The 17,428-nt window shown below is 34.3% G+C and overlaps 1 protein-coding gene across 1 annotated transcript in view; it reads left to right on the forward strand.

The window, feature by feature from the left end:
- Positions 1-1,564: 1,564 nt before the first annotated feature.
- Positions 1,565-17,428, forward strand: part of LOC107290602 (BRISC and BRCA1-A complex member 2) — a gene marked incomplete at its 5' end in the record, with an annotated part of 25,129 nt that continues 9,265 nt past the window's right edge. The window contains 3 exons of the mRNA XM_015819496.1: positions 1,565-1,664; positions 2,629-2,699; positions 4,114-4,196. Coding sequence (XP_015674982.1) covers positions 1,565-1,664; positions 2,629-2,699; positions 4,114-4,196 — 254 coding nt within the window. The remainder of the gene's footprint in view (positions 1,665-2,628; positions 2,700-4,113; positions 4,197-17,428) is intronic.

Here is a 17,428-nt window from a genome sequence, read left to right on the forward strand (position 1 = left end):
CAAAACTGGATGCAGTATTCCAAGTGTGGCCTTACCAAGGCATTGTAAAGTGGTATTAACACTTCACGTGATCTTGATTCTATCCCTCTGTTAATGCAGCCTAGCACTGTGTTGGCCTTTTTGGCAGCTGCAGCACACTGCTGGCTCATATTTAGGTGATTGTCCACTAGGACTCCGAGGTCCCTCTCACAGTTACTATATTGATTAGAAAAGGAAGCATGCAAACCCAGTGTCCACAAAGGTGCCAACCACGTTTTAAGCAAAGATGGCATTTTCTAGTTTCCTGGAACTCTAAACCTGCCTGAGACTGCTATGTTGCTCTTGTGAGGAAGAATTTTCTTGAGCCCTTGTGGGTGATCGCAAATCCTTGTCTTGTCTAGAGAGGAATTACAAAGAGCGGTACTGCTTGCCAGCACTTCATTCCACTAAGATTGTCAGCTCTGCTTTTAGCATTGCCATCTTCAATATACCCTTTCTTCCCTGAAGTCTAGAAAAATCTTAATTTAAGTTGCTTTGTAACCATTTGCAAGATTAAAACAAAGCCAACGTGAGAACTTCATAAAGAAAGAGCAAAATATGCTCAGATGTTATTTTTTGAAAGATGTTTATATTTTCTTCATAAATTATTCAATTAGCATAGTTGATTAAAAAATAAACTGTGGCTCCAGATTATTTATTGTTAACAGTGAGAAAAGTCTAGCTGTCTCCACTTACCATATTTAGCCTGTTACTTTGACTGCTTAGGTTGCCAATGTGCTGCAAGTCTAGTCTAAAAACAAGAATAAAAAGTCCAATATTGTATGGTGGCTTTGCTTAGAATAATATAATGAAAAGAAGCCAGTTAAAATGAACAGTTGGAAAAAACAGTATTGGACTTCAAAAGAAGTATTATTAATTGTAGTATTGTTTATGATTCATCGCACAGTTAACCACTGGATTTGGCATTTTTATCTATGTATTATGTCCTTTTCTCAAGGACCTGGGATAGACAGATGTTGATATTTGATGGTTTTAGAGGTATTGTTGCAGATATTAATATATTATTTATTAAATTTATGTTATTATTATATATGTAATAAAAATTACATCCCTGTGATTATATTGATATGATAAAGTTACCTAGTTGGGTAATTAAATGGCTGCAAGCAAACAGCCAAGCTCAGGGATCACCCAAAACATAGTATAAGCTGACATTAAAAAGTGGGAAAGAAATCTGGGATGTTTATCACCTTCTGTTTACAAAAGAGAAAGAATCAATAAATGTGTTCATCCTGGTTGCAAACACATGCATGTTATGGATTTTTAGAATGTGGTAAGACCCCTTGAATCCAATGGCTTTTCTTCATCTCTAAACATAGATGTGGGCCTGGTTTCTGTATCTAACTCAAACATTGAAACAGTAGTCTAATATTGCATTTTTGTGTTGATAGAATATATATAATGCTGTATGATTTTTTACATGTAACACATCTGAATATAAGGATATGTCTTATATGGGAAATGTATGCCTTTGAAAGAATCACAAAGCTGTATCTGATGTTACTTAATTGACTTATTTTTCTAGTGCTCTTGGTGGATCTTCTGCTCTTCACATTCCTGCTTTTCCAGGTGGAGGCTGCCTCATTGATTATGTTCCCCAAGTATGCCAACTGTTAACCAACAAGGTAATACCCAGAATAGACAAACTTTTTACCAAGATATTCCAATACCAGGGCTCTAAACTAGGGTAAAATAAATAATTATTCATAAATTGGTAAACCCTATGATCTAAAATTATTTCTGTCAGAAATTTCAAAACCAAAGGTGAAATTGCCTAATGAAAGATCATTTTGGAGTGAGCCAGGAATAGTTGAAAAGACTATGCACAGCCTTCTGCATTTCAGCTATACAATTTGCGTCAGAGTTTTCATTAATCTGATTATGAAATAGTCTGGAAATACTCTTTATTCCTGTTTAAATTGCTCTTGCTTAAGGGAATCTTATAAATTATGAATTTATGAAATATACTTCCAAATGCATTTCTATAATTATACCAGAATCTATCTTTAGAGTTGTTTTTGTTGTGGCTCTCTATTGGTTAGTTTTTTAATTTGCAAGTACACAGATCTGTTTTTAAACTACAAAAAATTGTTCACTGTTTAGAGTTCCAATTAGTAGACAGACAGCTATGTAATGTTTGATAAATAAATAAGAATATTGTGCAGAAATTATGAACTGATAGAACATGATAGACATGTTCTAACTGCAACACTTAAACGTTGGCCCAGGAAATATCAGAGGTGTGAAATACATAAAATTGCATTTTAATATAAAATAAAATGCTTAGAAACCATAGGCTTCTTCAAAATACTTATGAAATACTGTATGAAATTCCAGATGGATAGTATATTGCCATTATGTAAAGTAGCAGAATCTACTATAAGGTTTAATCAATGTGTTCATCCTTAAAAAATAAAATATGTGTAATTATTATATATGTTTAATACACCAATCTCTTGTTGCTGATGCATGTAAAAATATTTTTCCAGACTTATACTTATTAGTAAAGCATAAACTCTCCCAAATTAATACTCTGTATTGTAATTTAATTTTATCATAATTGCACTCATTTTTTAATTTCTTTTATAGGTTCAATATGTTATCCAGGGTTACCATAAGAGAAGGGAATATATTGCAGCATTTCTTAGTCATTTTGGAACGTACGTAAATATATGTTTCACTTTAAAATGGAATATAACCATAAGCATTAGCTTCCTGTCTATTCTTACTCATATTTACTAAAAATATTTTTGCCACTTGGAGTTTTCCTAAATATGCATATTTAAGCTTGGTAGCCCTGAGTTATATTACTGTAGTACACAGTAATATAACCCAGTTATATTATATTTATATTTATTATACACTAATAGATAAATTATACCATATTATAGAAGGAAAGATTTTTAGCATTTCTTCTTTCCCACTCTAGGCTTCAGTATCATCTCTAAAGAGTTGGTGAGAAAAGAGCCAAAAGAAGGGGAAATTATTAACCCTTTGTTAGTTGAAAGTAGAGATAGTCAAAGTTCTAGATTAATGCTAAATGTTAAGAAGACAAAGGAAGTCTCAACAGTATAATTAGTAAAATTATAGGTGAAAAAGGTGACAGGTAGTTTTGAGGTTTAGATTCAACAATAGATAAAGATGGACAGTATGTTTCAGAAGAAATTGGAAGATTGATCTTAGAGAAGAAAGCAATGACAAACTTAAAATCATGAAGGAAAAGACTATTTCTATAGGAACAAGGATCAGAATAGTTAAAACAATGATTTTTCCAGTGGTAATACACAGCTGGTTACTAAGAGAACCATGGATTGCTGGCAGAATTGGTCAGGCTCTTAGATGAAATAAAAACTGACAACTCCCTTGAGGCAATAATCAGCAAGCAGAAATTCACATACTTTGGACATATTAGGCGGGTGATGCATTAGAAAAGCTATGTTGAGTGAAATAGAAAAATAGGAAGATAACGGATAACATGGATGGACAGGATCAGCAAGATGAGAATCAAGATAGCAGACATTTGCCCATTTAATTAATAGCACCTAACTACCTAACTAATTTTCATAACACTTCCCCGTCCAAGTCCTGCCAGAGGTCACCTACAAGTGTGATTGGTGTGGTTTCTTGATTTTGCAAAATTGAAGTTTTATTTCTGCTGTTATTTCTAATTCTAGTTGCAACATTTTTCATTCTGCCTGTGTGTGTGTGTGTATCTGTGTGCTTTTATTTCAGCTTTTTTCAGTACATCCTAATAGAAGGCAAAATATAAGTACTGTAGTAAATTCTAATCTCATTTGCTGCTTAAAAAACTGAAGCTGCCAGAAGATATATTGGGTATAATGGGGTCTAAGTAAGAACTAGGAAAACAAGAAGGTAATGGTAGCTGCACACAGTAGGTGTTAGTGGCCACAACAGAGTACTTAGTCAATACCGTTTGTGCCTGACTTGAGAGGGAAACAGTGACTTCTGCCCTATTCATGAATTTATGCATGCCAATAGGAAGGGACGAGCTTCTGCCTAATTTTGCTTTGTGGTTCTAATTATATTTTTCATTAATAATCTTTTTTTTAATAGTGGAGTGGTAGAATATGATGCTGAGGGTTTCACAAAACTCACTTTGTTGCTGATGTGGAAGGATTTTTGCTTTCTTGTTCACAGTGAGTAGTTATTTTCCTTTGAGTACAAATATATAACTGCTTGAAAATTTAAACAAAAATTAACAGGGAAATACCAAATACAGCAGCACTTGTATCTCCTTTTTTTTCCTACTTGTGTGTTTTCTACATTTTGTATACCTGTGTAATGTCACCTGAAATCTCAAAAAGGTCATAAGGTTCATTAGATAATTTGTTCTTTTTGAATTATGTAAGATATAAGATGTTTGAAATTCACAGACAGAAAAACTTATTGGAGTATGTCTGGTGTGGATATGTCAAGAGACAGTTACTAAGGCAGTGGTTTTTAACCTTTTTAATGCCGCGATCCCAACTGGTCGTAAGTCGAGGACTAAACCGGTCGTAAGTCGAGGACTAAACCGGTCGTAAGTCGAGGACTACCCAACTGGTCGTAAATCGAGGACTTTCCCTGCCCGGGAGCGCCGCGCATGCGTGGTTCCGCCCCCTGCGCCGGCCAAGGCGTAGCTGGCAAGCGGCAGAGACGGAGCAGGCCGATCACCAGCTGGCCCAGCCCAAGGGAGGTAAGGCACCTGCCGGAAAAGGGGAAAAAATGGTGGACAAAAAAAATGGCGGACAAAAAAAATGGCAGACAGCCTTGCTTGGCGACCCCCATGAAATGGTCGATCGACCCCAAATGGGGTCCCAGCCCACAGGTTGAGAACCACTGTACTAAGGTATACTGGGAATATATAGGAGATAGTTAAATATAGATAAATGGATGTAGATATAAATATACAAAGTATATACTCTAGATTTAGATCTAGGTCTATGTTTACTCTGTGTGTGTGTGTGTGTACATATACTCCCTGATGTTTAGAAATTATCTCTGAGATGTTATCCCTAAGAAATCCAACACCTTTTTCATTCAATACCATCTATTAGAACATAGAGCACGAGCGTTTTGAGTTGAGACTCTGGAATATCCTCTCAGAGATCTGTATAGCTCATACTCTGAGGATGTTCAAAAAGTCATTGCAATTATAGCTGCTCTTCGAAGTCTTGAGTAACTTGGTGGTTGAGACACTGTACAATTTTTTATCATTATAGACAGTTTGCTTTTTGGATGCTTCTGAATTTTTTTAAAATTTACTTGTTTTAATGCACACACACACATACCCCAACCAGAGTTATTAGTAATCTGAATTGTATTAAATAAATAAATGTATGCAAACAACTATACTCTCCTATAACAATTGCTTTGTCATTGCTCTTCAAATTCTTTCTGCCTTCTCATATGTAAGGGTGTAAGTATATACATATGTTGTATATAGCATGTTTATATGTGTTATGTATGTGTATACTTTTGAGAGCAAGCAACCGAATTTCATTTTTAATGTATGCCAGTGTGCCTACAGTAAAAAAAAATGACAATAAAAGTTATCTTATCATCTGTATCAGTGGTACCAATGACATCAAGAAGACCATCATTGGAAGATGGCCTCTCTTAACTGGCCTGCTCCTTTCGCATTGATTATTTTCTCCCCAGGTTACTTATCAATCTGAGGCACTTCTTTATCCTAATTGTTTATTTTTTTTTTAAGTTGTTAGTTGCTTTGAGTTCTCTGTCAATAGAATATCATATAAATCGCATTACAGTAGTAAATAACTGCTGTGGTAGCATAGTTTGAAATAATTTTGAATAATTCCATTTCCTGTTCATAAGTAAATTCTTACAAAAAGGTCTCAATCCTTAGTAGATGTGTAAATTAAAGTACCTGCAATAGTGCAGCTAAATAGTCCTGAAGTACAGTATCAGATAGCAAAGGATTCTGTGATAGATGAGATTTCCTACTGAGACTTGAGTCCTTGTATTCTTGGAGATCACCGTATTGGTTGGCAGTGTTCTATATGTTAATTGTTTCCAATGCCAGAATTGAGGCTTATTGAGAATACGCTTTTAGCAAAGTAAATCTTAAGTTTATTTTGTAACCAGGATTACGGTTCTTCTTTATTATTCTCAAAATTCTTCTGCATAGTTTGTAATCCTAATTCCCTCTACACAAATTGTTCAAATATAACAATTTATTATTTGAATTTATGAGCAATAATAACTCTTATTCTAGCTCACACCTGGGTATTTTATGGCCTGTGGGTCAATCCAGCCCATTAGCTGTTCCTGTCTGGACTGTGGCAGGGGCGGCCCTCCACAACAGTCCCAGTTTCTCATGTGCCCCCTGCAGAAATTAATTGCCTATCCCTGATCTAGCTCATCCACTTTTGGTCTTCTTTGCTTCAGAGAGCAGACGATTAGAAGATGTTCCTTACTATATATCATTTTCTATTACTTTTTAAAAAAAAATTCACTTCTTGTATTTGGAATATTAGCACCGAAAACTTCCAGTGTCCTCCTTTCTAATAAAAGTGAATTAGAAAGGAGAAAGGAAGCAGACTTGAGGCTTGTCAGCGCAGCTTGTAGTCAGCCAACATTTCAGTATATTTTGAAGAGATTAAATGTATCTCTTTGTATTTTCCAGATTTCTTAGCTAGGATTTTCTTTTACTTATATAGAAATGCAGAAAAATAATTTAAAATTTCTATACAGTAATTTACTTCTGCATAAGGAATTTTGAAATTTGAAACTTTCAAATAGTTTCTCATTCAGTTTGAAATTACTATGCTCCAGGAAAGTCAGCAAAGCGCCTGAAGGCAGGACAAGAAGCAACAGATGGAAATTAATCAAGGAGAGAAGCAACCTAGAACTAAGGAGAAACTTCCTGACAGTTAGAACAATTAACCAGTGGAACAACCTGCCTCCAGAAGCAGCGAATGCTCCAACACTGGAAGTTTTTTAGAAGAGACTGGACAGCCATTTGTCCGAAATGCTATAGGGTTTCCTGCCTGAGCAGGGGGTAATCAGTATTTAATGGTCCACATTTTAAAATTCTAAAAAAAATTGGCTTTCTATTTAATTAGTTCTAAAGTTATTTATTGAGAGAAATTATTACAATGGAATTGCCACCACTGATTAACTTACGCAAAGCTGATGCATCACTAACTTGGTTGAATAACCCAAGGGAATCTATATTGAGTTATGAAAAATGATGCAAAGAAAACCACTGAAACATGTACTTCATTTTTTAAAATTTGAGTTGATCTTATCTTTCATTTCTAATATGCTTGTAATTCCAAACATTTAATCACATGTGGAGTGCAATCAGAAGAGAATATTAATTTTTGCTATTTTTTCTTGTTAGAAAAAACACAAAAGCATAACATGAAAACACAAAAACAAAAGTTACATTATTCAGATATGTTGTTTTTTTTAGTTTTATGCAAAATCAATGTCTTCATCTGAACTATATCAGGTAATAGGATAACTATAAATAGTTAAATAATCTTTCTTTGAGAGAGTTGGGTTGTTCAGAAATGTAGAAAAAATAAAAAAAACAAGCAAACAATGTGCTGAGGAATAAATCTTCTTTTAAAACTGTTCATATTTCTATGTTAGTTGCTTAATTTTTAATTTGCAGATGAAAAGATGTGTTTTTGAAATTAATTATTACAAAGTGAGTAAAAATTTCAGTCATAAAATCCAAAATATTGGGTTTTCATAGCTTTCTCTCTGCTTAAATACCAATCTGATGTAAAACACTCTGCTATAATTCTCAGCAGTTTTTCAAAGGATGGAGGACAGTTGGAATTACCCCATGTGACCAGTTTCTGTTAATTGATAGTGGTCTCTGAATACCAGCTAGTCTCTTCGAAAGAATGTTCTTCTAGTGCATATGGCTTGAGCCAATCATATAAAAGAATTTGGCTGTTCTTCAAGTTCATTAGCATTCAATCCATATTTGTTAACAATTTGATATAATTTCCTGCTTATGGAACCCTAAAAATTAAAGACATTGCAGTTCTCTCTGGTTAGCTTGAATGTTTTGTGTGATGGAGAAAAATATTTTTTGTCAATTATTGCTGACAGTTGTAGCATAGTTTTATGATAGGCTCTAATAATAAAAATATTCTTCAAAAAGAGTTTATTTCTTACCAGATTCTAGCTGCTAAACTGATTTAAATTTAGTTATGGAATTAGCATAAGCCATAAATGTTTTTTATAATGAATGTGGTAATGGTCATATATTTCATATAATATTATACTGTTTTATCCATTCTACAATTGAAGTGAACTGTGTGTCAATAATTTTCAAAGTAATGTTCTAGTTGAGGAAAAAATGGTATTAATGTAATTGACTCAATAATTTTTGATAAATTTCTGAATACTAAGGCAAAGTTTTAAAAGACTAGTATTTTTAAAGTTTGCCTAACATTCAATTTCATGGGAAAACATCAGTATAACTGCTGGCAAAAATACCTTGCCACACACTATAAGTTATTTTACATTGGTATAAAACATTTGGACTGAGTAACAGAAATATGGATTTCACAAATTATGCTTGGTTCACTTGTGTTTTTTTATTATTTTATGAATATCTTTATTTATTATTTGATGAATATCTTGATTTCAGCAGAATCTGTAAGAGCTAGTGATCTGGTTCATATGCAGGGCAGTGATACAATATATGAGTATATGACTTTCAGTATAAAGCTGATTTTCACAAGCATTCCTCCCCAAATCTCAGCTTCTTTGAAGAGCCAAACCCATTTGTGTTGCTCTATAAATAAAGTAGTCATTTCAATCCATGCTTCTGGGAGTATTTTGGAGTGTTTTAGTCATCTACATTATGATGTTCCAAGAAGTCTTTTTTTGCTCTATTTCAGTTTGGTTTGGTATGATTTTCTAAATGATCTTTCCTGCACATGCTGAATAGAGTTTACAACCAATAAACTTAGAAATTATCATCTATTAGAAATAGATACATACCTACCCAATAGGTTCATTACAAAAAAAAATCACCTTGTTACAAATTTCTGCACAAAGAAAACTACATACTAAAATCTGCATGTAGTCACACAAACACACACAAACTATCCGCCTGTCTGTCTGTCTGTCAATATCTGTCTGTCTGTCTGTCTGTCTGTCTATCTATCTATCTATACAAACAAATAACTTCTGGGGTAAATTTAGAATTACTTCCTTGTTAGCAGTTAGATTTCCACAGCTGTTTTTAACGGAAGGAACCCTAAAATATATTTTTTGTTCAATGGTAGCTTCCTCAGAGTGGTTTCTTCATATATTTGTAGCATACCAACACCAGTATCCCATTTCTCACTTGTATTTTGTTGAAATCTTTACAAATGCAAATTTCGTAAGTGATTCTGCTCATCCTTTAGAAATTTAGTACAGTTTTTTTAAGGGTTCATCATGGCATAATTAGTCTCTGTAGTGAAACATATACGGATGCCAATATAATGATGGTTAAGAAAGGTTGCCATAGAAACTAGTACAGCAGAAAGAAAGGGGAACTAGAGGAAAGGCCTTGAAACTTCAAAGAAGATGAAATAAAAGTCAGTAAAAGTAAATATCCATATGATATGCGGCAAAATTGCAAGATTTCTAGCAAAAGATGAGACAGAATACAATTACAGGCTGGTTATACACCCTGTTTCGAGATGGTGAAGGTGTTGCTACTATAGCTACAGTACATTTAATAGCAAGCTTTTCTTATTTCTTGCTTGGTCTGAGTGCATTTGCTTATAAGTCATTATATTAGCTGCAGTAGCTTTTCGTGTTTGGGATCAAAAAAGGAAGAAGCCTTAGGAAAGCGAATAGCAGCAGGCATCTCAGTAGGCTGCAACCACCAAGTTCTGACAGTTTCTGCTAGTTGTCTGTAACTCTGTGCCCAAATTATAGAAGAGTAGGAAGCACGCAGAAACAGCAACATGGTTGAGTTTGGGAACAGAAGTCTTTTTCTTTTTTGACTCTAATAACAGGAATTAACTTCGTAAGCTGATCCTTCTCAGTAGGAAGAGGCAACGGTCTTAGGTTTCTGTAGTTACAACAGATAGGCCTGAATCTCTAATAAATAGAATTCCTGTTGGTTCATCTGTCTTTAGTGATAACTCAAACAGGGCATTCACAAGAGTGAACAATTATATCCTAATCAGTTTAGGCCTTTCAACATTTGTAAGCATGTATATTTGCATTTATCTATATGGATGTTCTTTGAGCTCATGAATTACACATTCATTCCTGCAGATCCAAATTTAATATATTTTTAATTATATTTCATTTAATAGGTTCCTTTAGCGCGTTTTGTTATATGTCCAAAATAGCTAGAGATATAGATTTATATTATATTTTGAATTATCTTAAAAGCCTCAGTATCCCATGAAATCTTAATAAACAAAGCACAGCTTTTAATGCATGTCTAAAATGTATGTGTAACTATTTATAGTTTTCAATATTATAGTTACACATTTATTTAAAATATTTATATAGTTTATGTTTATAAAAACAACAACGGATGTCTCACAAGATAAATACAAGAGCAAAAAAGTCCAAACAATCACAATATAAACTCACACTGCCTGGAATAACCCTCTCCACCATATCAACCTATCATTTTACTGGGCCCCAACCTCATCCCCTGCCCCACATCTATAAAATTCTAAAGATTTTTTTTCTTAAAAGCCAATAGTTCTATTGGCATAAAGATAGTCCTCAGTTAATGACAGCAATTGGGAATTTCCATCACTAAGTAATGCAGTCATAAAGTGCAACATCCTGTGACAGCATCACTTAGTGACAGCAATTCCTGCAGACCCCATTGCCATTGTTAAGAGGTACTCCTCACATCTTCGGCCAGCTTCCAACAACCAAAGTTACTGGGGAAGCCAGCAGGAAATTGCAAGTTCCAGGCAGCTTGCAAGCAGACCAGCAGGCAGGTAAGTGGCTGCTACCAGGAGGGGGATGGTGCAGAAGTTTGCACGGTTGGCTGGTACAGTGGGGCTGGAGTGGCAGCTGCCAATGGGGGAGGCTGTGCAGCTGGCCAGCAAGGTGTGAGTGCAGAGGGGCTAAGGGAGAGTGCTCGGGTGTTTGGCAAGGCACAACAGAACTAGGGATGACTACTGCCAAGTGGGAGAGGATTCAAGAAGCCCTAGAGACACGGTACCTTCTGTGTGGCTAGGACGGTGACCCCAGCAGAAGGGAGGCAGGTGAAAATGAAGAAGTTCAGCTGTGGGGGAGAGGCAGGGAGACAGTCTTAAGTGCTGGCTTGGATTTTTATCATGTGACTCAGGGGCACCGTGATAGTTGTAAATTCAAGGACTACTCACAAGTCCATTTTTTTTCCAGTACTATTCCAGCTTCGAACAGTTGCTGACCAAATGAATGTTAAGCCTGTAATTTCAAACCAAGTATTCATATTTGACTGACCTAGTTTCTAATTCACTTTAATAATATGATATTTTTGATGTTGTGTTTTTTTGCATGGACAAAATAACTGCTGTAATGTGAATCATGAGATTGGATATATTTTTACTGGAGTATAGAGGTAGTCCTCAACTTATAAGAGTTTAGTGATCATTTGAAGTTACAAAGGCACTGAAAAAAGTGACCCCCGACAGTTTTTCACACTTAAAACCCTTGCAGCATCTCCATGGTCATGTGATCAAAATTCAGACACTTGGCAACTGACGGATATTTATGACGATTGCAGTGTGGGGGGGGGGTCATGTGATCACCTTTTGTGACCTTCTGACAAGCAAAGTCAAGGGAGAAGCCAGATTCACTTAACAACTGTGTTACTAACAACTGCAGTGATTCACTTAACAGCTGTGGCAAGAAACGATCTAAAATGGGGCAAAATTCACTTAACAAATGTCTCACTTAGCAACATAAACTTTGGGCTTAATTGTGGTTGTAAATTGAGGACTACCTGTATTTCTTTTTCAATCTATCCAAATATAGCATATCAGTCCAATTTGTCTTAAGTTTTTTTCATAGAAAGTAACTAAAGTAAATGATACACAAAAGCTGTAGCAGCTTTTATCAGTTGTAAAAACCCTTTTCCACAGTTGAAGTTTCCAAAGGAGTGAGGGAGAAGTGGGGAAAACTAACCTTGAAATTAGCATCTTAAATAGTTAATTACTTTCTGAAGATTCTATCTCCTAATGTGAAGCATTAATACATATATCTCCAGTCTTTAATGTTTCAATAGCTGTTTTTTTTTCACAGATAAAACATGATTTTTACACACATAGAAAAATGTTACAGTGCTTCCATCTGCTTCAAAATTCTATAAAATAGATACTATTTACTATAATGAGAGAGGTTTCCCATTAAGCTTTCATTAAAAGTGTAAGTCCTTTTGACCTCTCTCAGCTGAAAGGAAGTCAATTTTTTAACCTAATCCTGAGCTGGGGAATCTGACCTGAAGTACATCATACTAAAGAACAGTTCTCAGTGTTCCTCGCATTTATTGCAATGGGTGGGACTGGTAAGAGTCAGCAATATGTGACCTTTGGAGCAAAAAGGCTGGGAAACTGGAATAGGAGCGGAAATTAGAGAATCTGTGCCCTGTTTATATAACATTTCTGTCTTTCCTGTCCTCACCAGCTTGTTTTTACAGAAGAAAGGTAGTTGAGAATTTGTGAACCAAAGGGTAAAGATAAATAGTAGGGCCAACTGTTGATAGGGTGAACAGTCAGACAAATAGTATATAAAATTAATTTAAATATAAAGTGATGCACGGGGGTGGAGGGAGGCAAAAAGAAAAGAACGACCTAATTTCACATATATACTGGTTGGTCTTACAGTAACTGTCCATAACTAATCAAGAAAAAGATCTTACAGTCATTGTAGATAATTCAACAAAGATGTCAGCTCATTATATTGCAGTGTGAAAAGTAAGTTTCATGCTGGAGATTATTAGGATTAAATTATATATTTTATTATAATATTATATATCATGATATTCTCATAATAACCTCATACACATTTATTGTTACGTTTGTATATGCTCGAACTCCTTCCTCTTTGAAAAAAACTAGGATTTTCAGAGTCTTTAGTTTTGGAAAAAGGAATTTGAGAGAAGATATACCTGAGGAACATAAAATAAAGCATGGATAGAGAAAATGGACAAGAATAATTTTTTCTCCCTCTGTCAAAACATTAGGACCAAGGACCATCCAATGAATTTGATTTGGAGAACATGTGAAACAAAACAACTTTTCTATACAAAGTATATAATTAACTTGTAAAATTCATCAACAGATGAGTGACTAGTTTTATAATGGAATTGAGTAAATTTAAGAAGGATGGATCGGTCAAGGACTATTAGTGTGGAAGAATTAATGTTACCTCGGAACTGGGAGCAGTATGCCTCCAAGCAAAAGTTGCAGGAGAGAACCAGTCTAGGGTAGTAGTTAAGGGGCCAGGATAGAAACCAGGAGAAAAACCTACTCTTAGATACAAAGTCAACTAGGTGCATTTGGGCCAGTCTCTCTCTGTTAGTCGTAGGGAAGAGGCAATGGCAAACCACTTCTGAAATCTTGCCAGGAAAACTGCAGATTCTAGTCCAGATAGTCACTAGGAGTCAAAACTGATTCAGGCACACACATGCACACACAACAGTTGCAGGACAACATTGATTAAAAAAAAGGATTATGTCTTTCCCTTTTTTTCCCTTTTTTCTTTTCCTTTTTTTGCTGGTAAATGCCTCAAATGTGAGAAGCAAAATACTGAGCCAAGATAGCCTTGGCCTGAGTATGGCTGTTTTTATCTAGTATAGCCACAGGTTCCTCACAACTGACTTATTCCTTTTCTGTATAGCTATAATTATGTCTAAATGAACTCTGCCTTTTATTTACACAGAAAAAACTCCTGGGTTTAAAATAAAGTTCTCAAATATCATCTTTCATACAAAGAGGAGTACATTTGTCTCTAGAAGCCCACAAATATGTCTCCCTTTGTTTCTCACCTCAGCAACTGGCCAGATTGTTCTTTGTTGTATTACTGATGACAAAAGGGCTTACTCCCAAATTCTTATTAGGTATGCAGTCATAAAAATTAAAATATAAGAAAAAATATTATAGGCAGATCTTTCAGTCTTGTGGTTTGATGAGTAATTGTCTCTATATATAATAGTCATACCTTGAAATATGTAGCTCTGGTGTAATATGCTATACAAGAAAATTGCAGTAATAACAAGCATATTTCTTCTCATATTTGTTGTTTCAAATGTGAATGGCAACCGTAGAAACATATGTTTTGAGTACATCTAATGATAGCAAAGAAAATAATGCCACAATATTGGAATGAAAGCCTTAGATACCAAATGAATGTTAGTGTTTTTTTCAAACCTCTTCTAAAGTTAGGAGTGTAAATACTGTTTCAAGGTAATACTTGGAGGATCTTAAGTACTAATTGCTATCTGTAAAAGTAGAAGAAAATAATTTTGGAAGCACAGTGTAAATACTAGAAGAACGTTTTCAGATCTTTTTGAAATACATTACATCTATGGGTTGAACAAAATATTGTGCATTTAATTTATTTTAGTGTATTTATTGTAAATCACGATTCATCTGCTTTTGGAGTTTATATGTAAAATCATATATACAAAAACAAAAAAGAGCAAAATAATGCCATTCCTCAGAATATAATATCCACTTTACATATAAATATTGTGTAGAGATTAATTCATTTGGTTCTGGGTAACTCTTTTGTTACAAGACTTCAGAGTTAATGTGAAATATCAACAAAGTCATATACCCTAAACTGAACTTGGCAAAGTTGGGCCTGGTTAACAGTTGGATAGAAGACCATCAGGAAATGCCAAGTCTAGTAGGCTAGATTCTGAAGTACAAAATAAACCAAATTAGAAAAAGGGAGTATGAAACAACTTGCATATGGCTACCAAGATAACTCATTTTATTTTAATGTCATATTTACACTCAGTCTATGAGATTTACTTGTAAATAACTTGGTTTTAAGAACAGGACTGCAAGCCCATTGCCTTTGTTTGTGTGCAGTTTCTATGTGATTTTTTTTCAGGTGAAAAATGCTTCCTATACCACCACCACCACCACCACTTCCATTGATTGATACCTTTTAAAGATCAGGAAATTCCTTTTAGAATCAAACCCAAACCTACTTCCCTGACATTTCAACTGATTGATCCTAGTCCTGACCTCTGGAGCAAGAGAGAATAAATCCAATCCCTTGTCTAGATGACACTGCTTTAGCTGTCTGAGGTCTGCTAGCATGTCTCTTTTGGTTCTCTTCTCCAGGCTAAACATACCCAGTACTTTAACTGTTCCTAATAAGATTTCATTTGCACTCTGCTCACCTTTCATTTAGCCCTTCTGTGAAATTGCTTCAGTTTGTTGATTTTTTTTAAACTATTATGCCCAGTATCTAACACAATATTTCAAATGGTTCCTGTGAAGATTAGAACAATAACTTACTGTGAATTTTCCTGTGATTCTTTGGGTATTGTCATTCAACCAGTTAAGAATCTGTCTAACAGGTGTATCATCTAGCCCATATTTTACCATTTTATTACTGATATCATGGGAGACTATCAGATATTTTGCTGTACTAGTTAAACTTATTTTTGTTCTATAAGTTGTTTAAAAGTTACACCTTTCAGTGTATTTTCCAGGAAATAAATTGTGAAGTAAATCTTTTCAAATCAATAAGTTTTTGATTAGATTTCTAATTTTTCCATGGCAGAAAAATATATAGGTTATGGTTACCTTTGCTACTCTTAGAAGTATTTTTTCCTATACCACAACTGATTACGTAGTGGAGTACTTGGTGCTCTCTGAGCTTGACTGTTTGAGCTGTTTGAGTCCTTAGTTGAAAGCACCAGCTCAACACAGAACTACATATATTTTCTACTATTGGAATAATTACTTAGTGAATGACTAACTAAACTAGAGAAGCACTTAGTAAAAAAAAATTGAAGGGAAAGCAAAACTGCTTCTGTGTTATCATCTTATATTTGCTTTGAATAATGTAATCTTAACTAAAGAGGATGAGATTTATACAAATGGAAGACAATTCCAGGTTGTAAATAGGGGAGAATATGAATACTGTCCAGTTATTGTAATAGAAAGCAGCACAAATAGAAACTCTGTTTCCTCCTTCTTTTCTTTTAGTAGTTTATTTATTAACAAGATGTCACCACGTTTTTTATTCAGTTACTTTTCTTTTTATAATATACATTGAGCTACGTTTATAATATAATCTGGGTTAGTTTCAAGCAGCATCTCTGGTGTACTGCCTATTGGGCATACTTGAAGCATGCAGCAATAAGCATTATAAAAAAACAGACAGTTTTATAATGTATGATTCTTATGTATTGTGACCCTGGTGTGCTGTCATTCTAAATCCAAAAGTGATAATTTGAAATCGCTCAAAGATTTGCTGAATGGAAGACCAAAATATAATAGTTTATTAATGAAATTTAGTAGGATCTTTTTTTAGGCTTTTGACCTTGATATTATATGCATAGGATATGTTTATTTATTTTTATTTATATTTCATATTTCTAAACTGCCCATCTCCCTCAATGAATAACTTACCAATTCTACAACAAAATTGCTGGTAAAATGTTGCTAGCTATTTAGAGCTTTCTGCATCTCTGCAACAATTGGGTAGTTACCACAAGTTCTTTCCAGTCTTATTGTATTATGTTCATTTAGTTGATTCCTATTTTTGCTGTTGTCCAGATCACTTGTTGGTAGAAAAGAATCAATGTTTACACTGATGAGACAAAAATAGTTATTTTTTTCCTACAAATCTTGTCATTTTTTTATACAAACAAATCATAAGAATGGCTTCTAGCAAAGAATCACATGTATATAATAATGTACATATAAACTCCTTTATGCTTACTTATTTTACTTTTTATTTTTATTTATTTTACTTTATTCAGCCTGATTTTACATTGCCTATTCTGATTGCAGTTTTCCAATTTCATAGAAGGATGCTTTTCCCCTGAATCCTTGTTTCTATTTTCTTTTAACTATAAATCTTATACAGATATAGAAAAAAATCCAAGAATTGATGGATCTGCTTAAAAATTCCACAGTTTAAATTTAGCCACAAAGATATCTTTTGTTTCATCAACTCCAATTCCAGTTAATCATTCTGAAGATCTTAGAACTTGGGTAGGCTGGTATGGAGAATGTGGTCTCTAAAATATCCTGGACTTATATCATTCAATTCAAAAATCGTTGTCAACATTTTGAATTCTTCCTGGAAAAGATTTGTATGACAACAAATGTATTCTGGCTACTGCGTTTGAACTTTTAGTGGTTTCCAAAGATTCAACAGTAACTACATGTAAAACATTCCAGAATAAACCTAT

The sequence above is a fragment of the Protobothrops mucrosquamatus genome, unplaced genomic scaffold (genome assembly GCF_001527695.2).
Source record: "Protobothrops mucrosquamatus isolate PMUCROS unplaced genomic scaffold, P.Mucros_1.0 scaffold936, whole genome shotgun sequence".
In the NCBI taxonomy this organism is placed as follows: Eukaryota; Metazoa; Chordata; class Lepidosauria; order Squamata; family Viperidae; genus Protobothrops; species Protobothrops mucrosquamatus.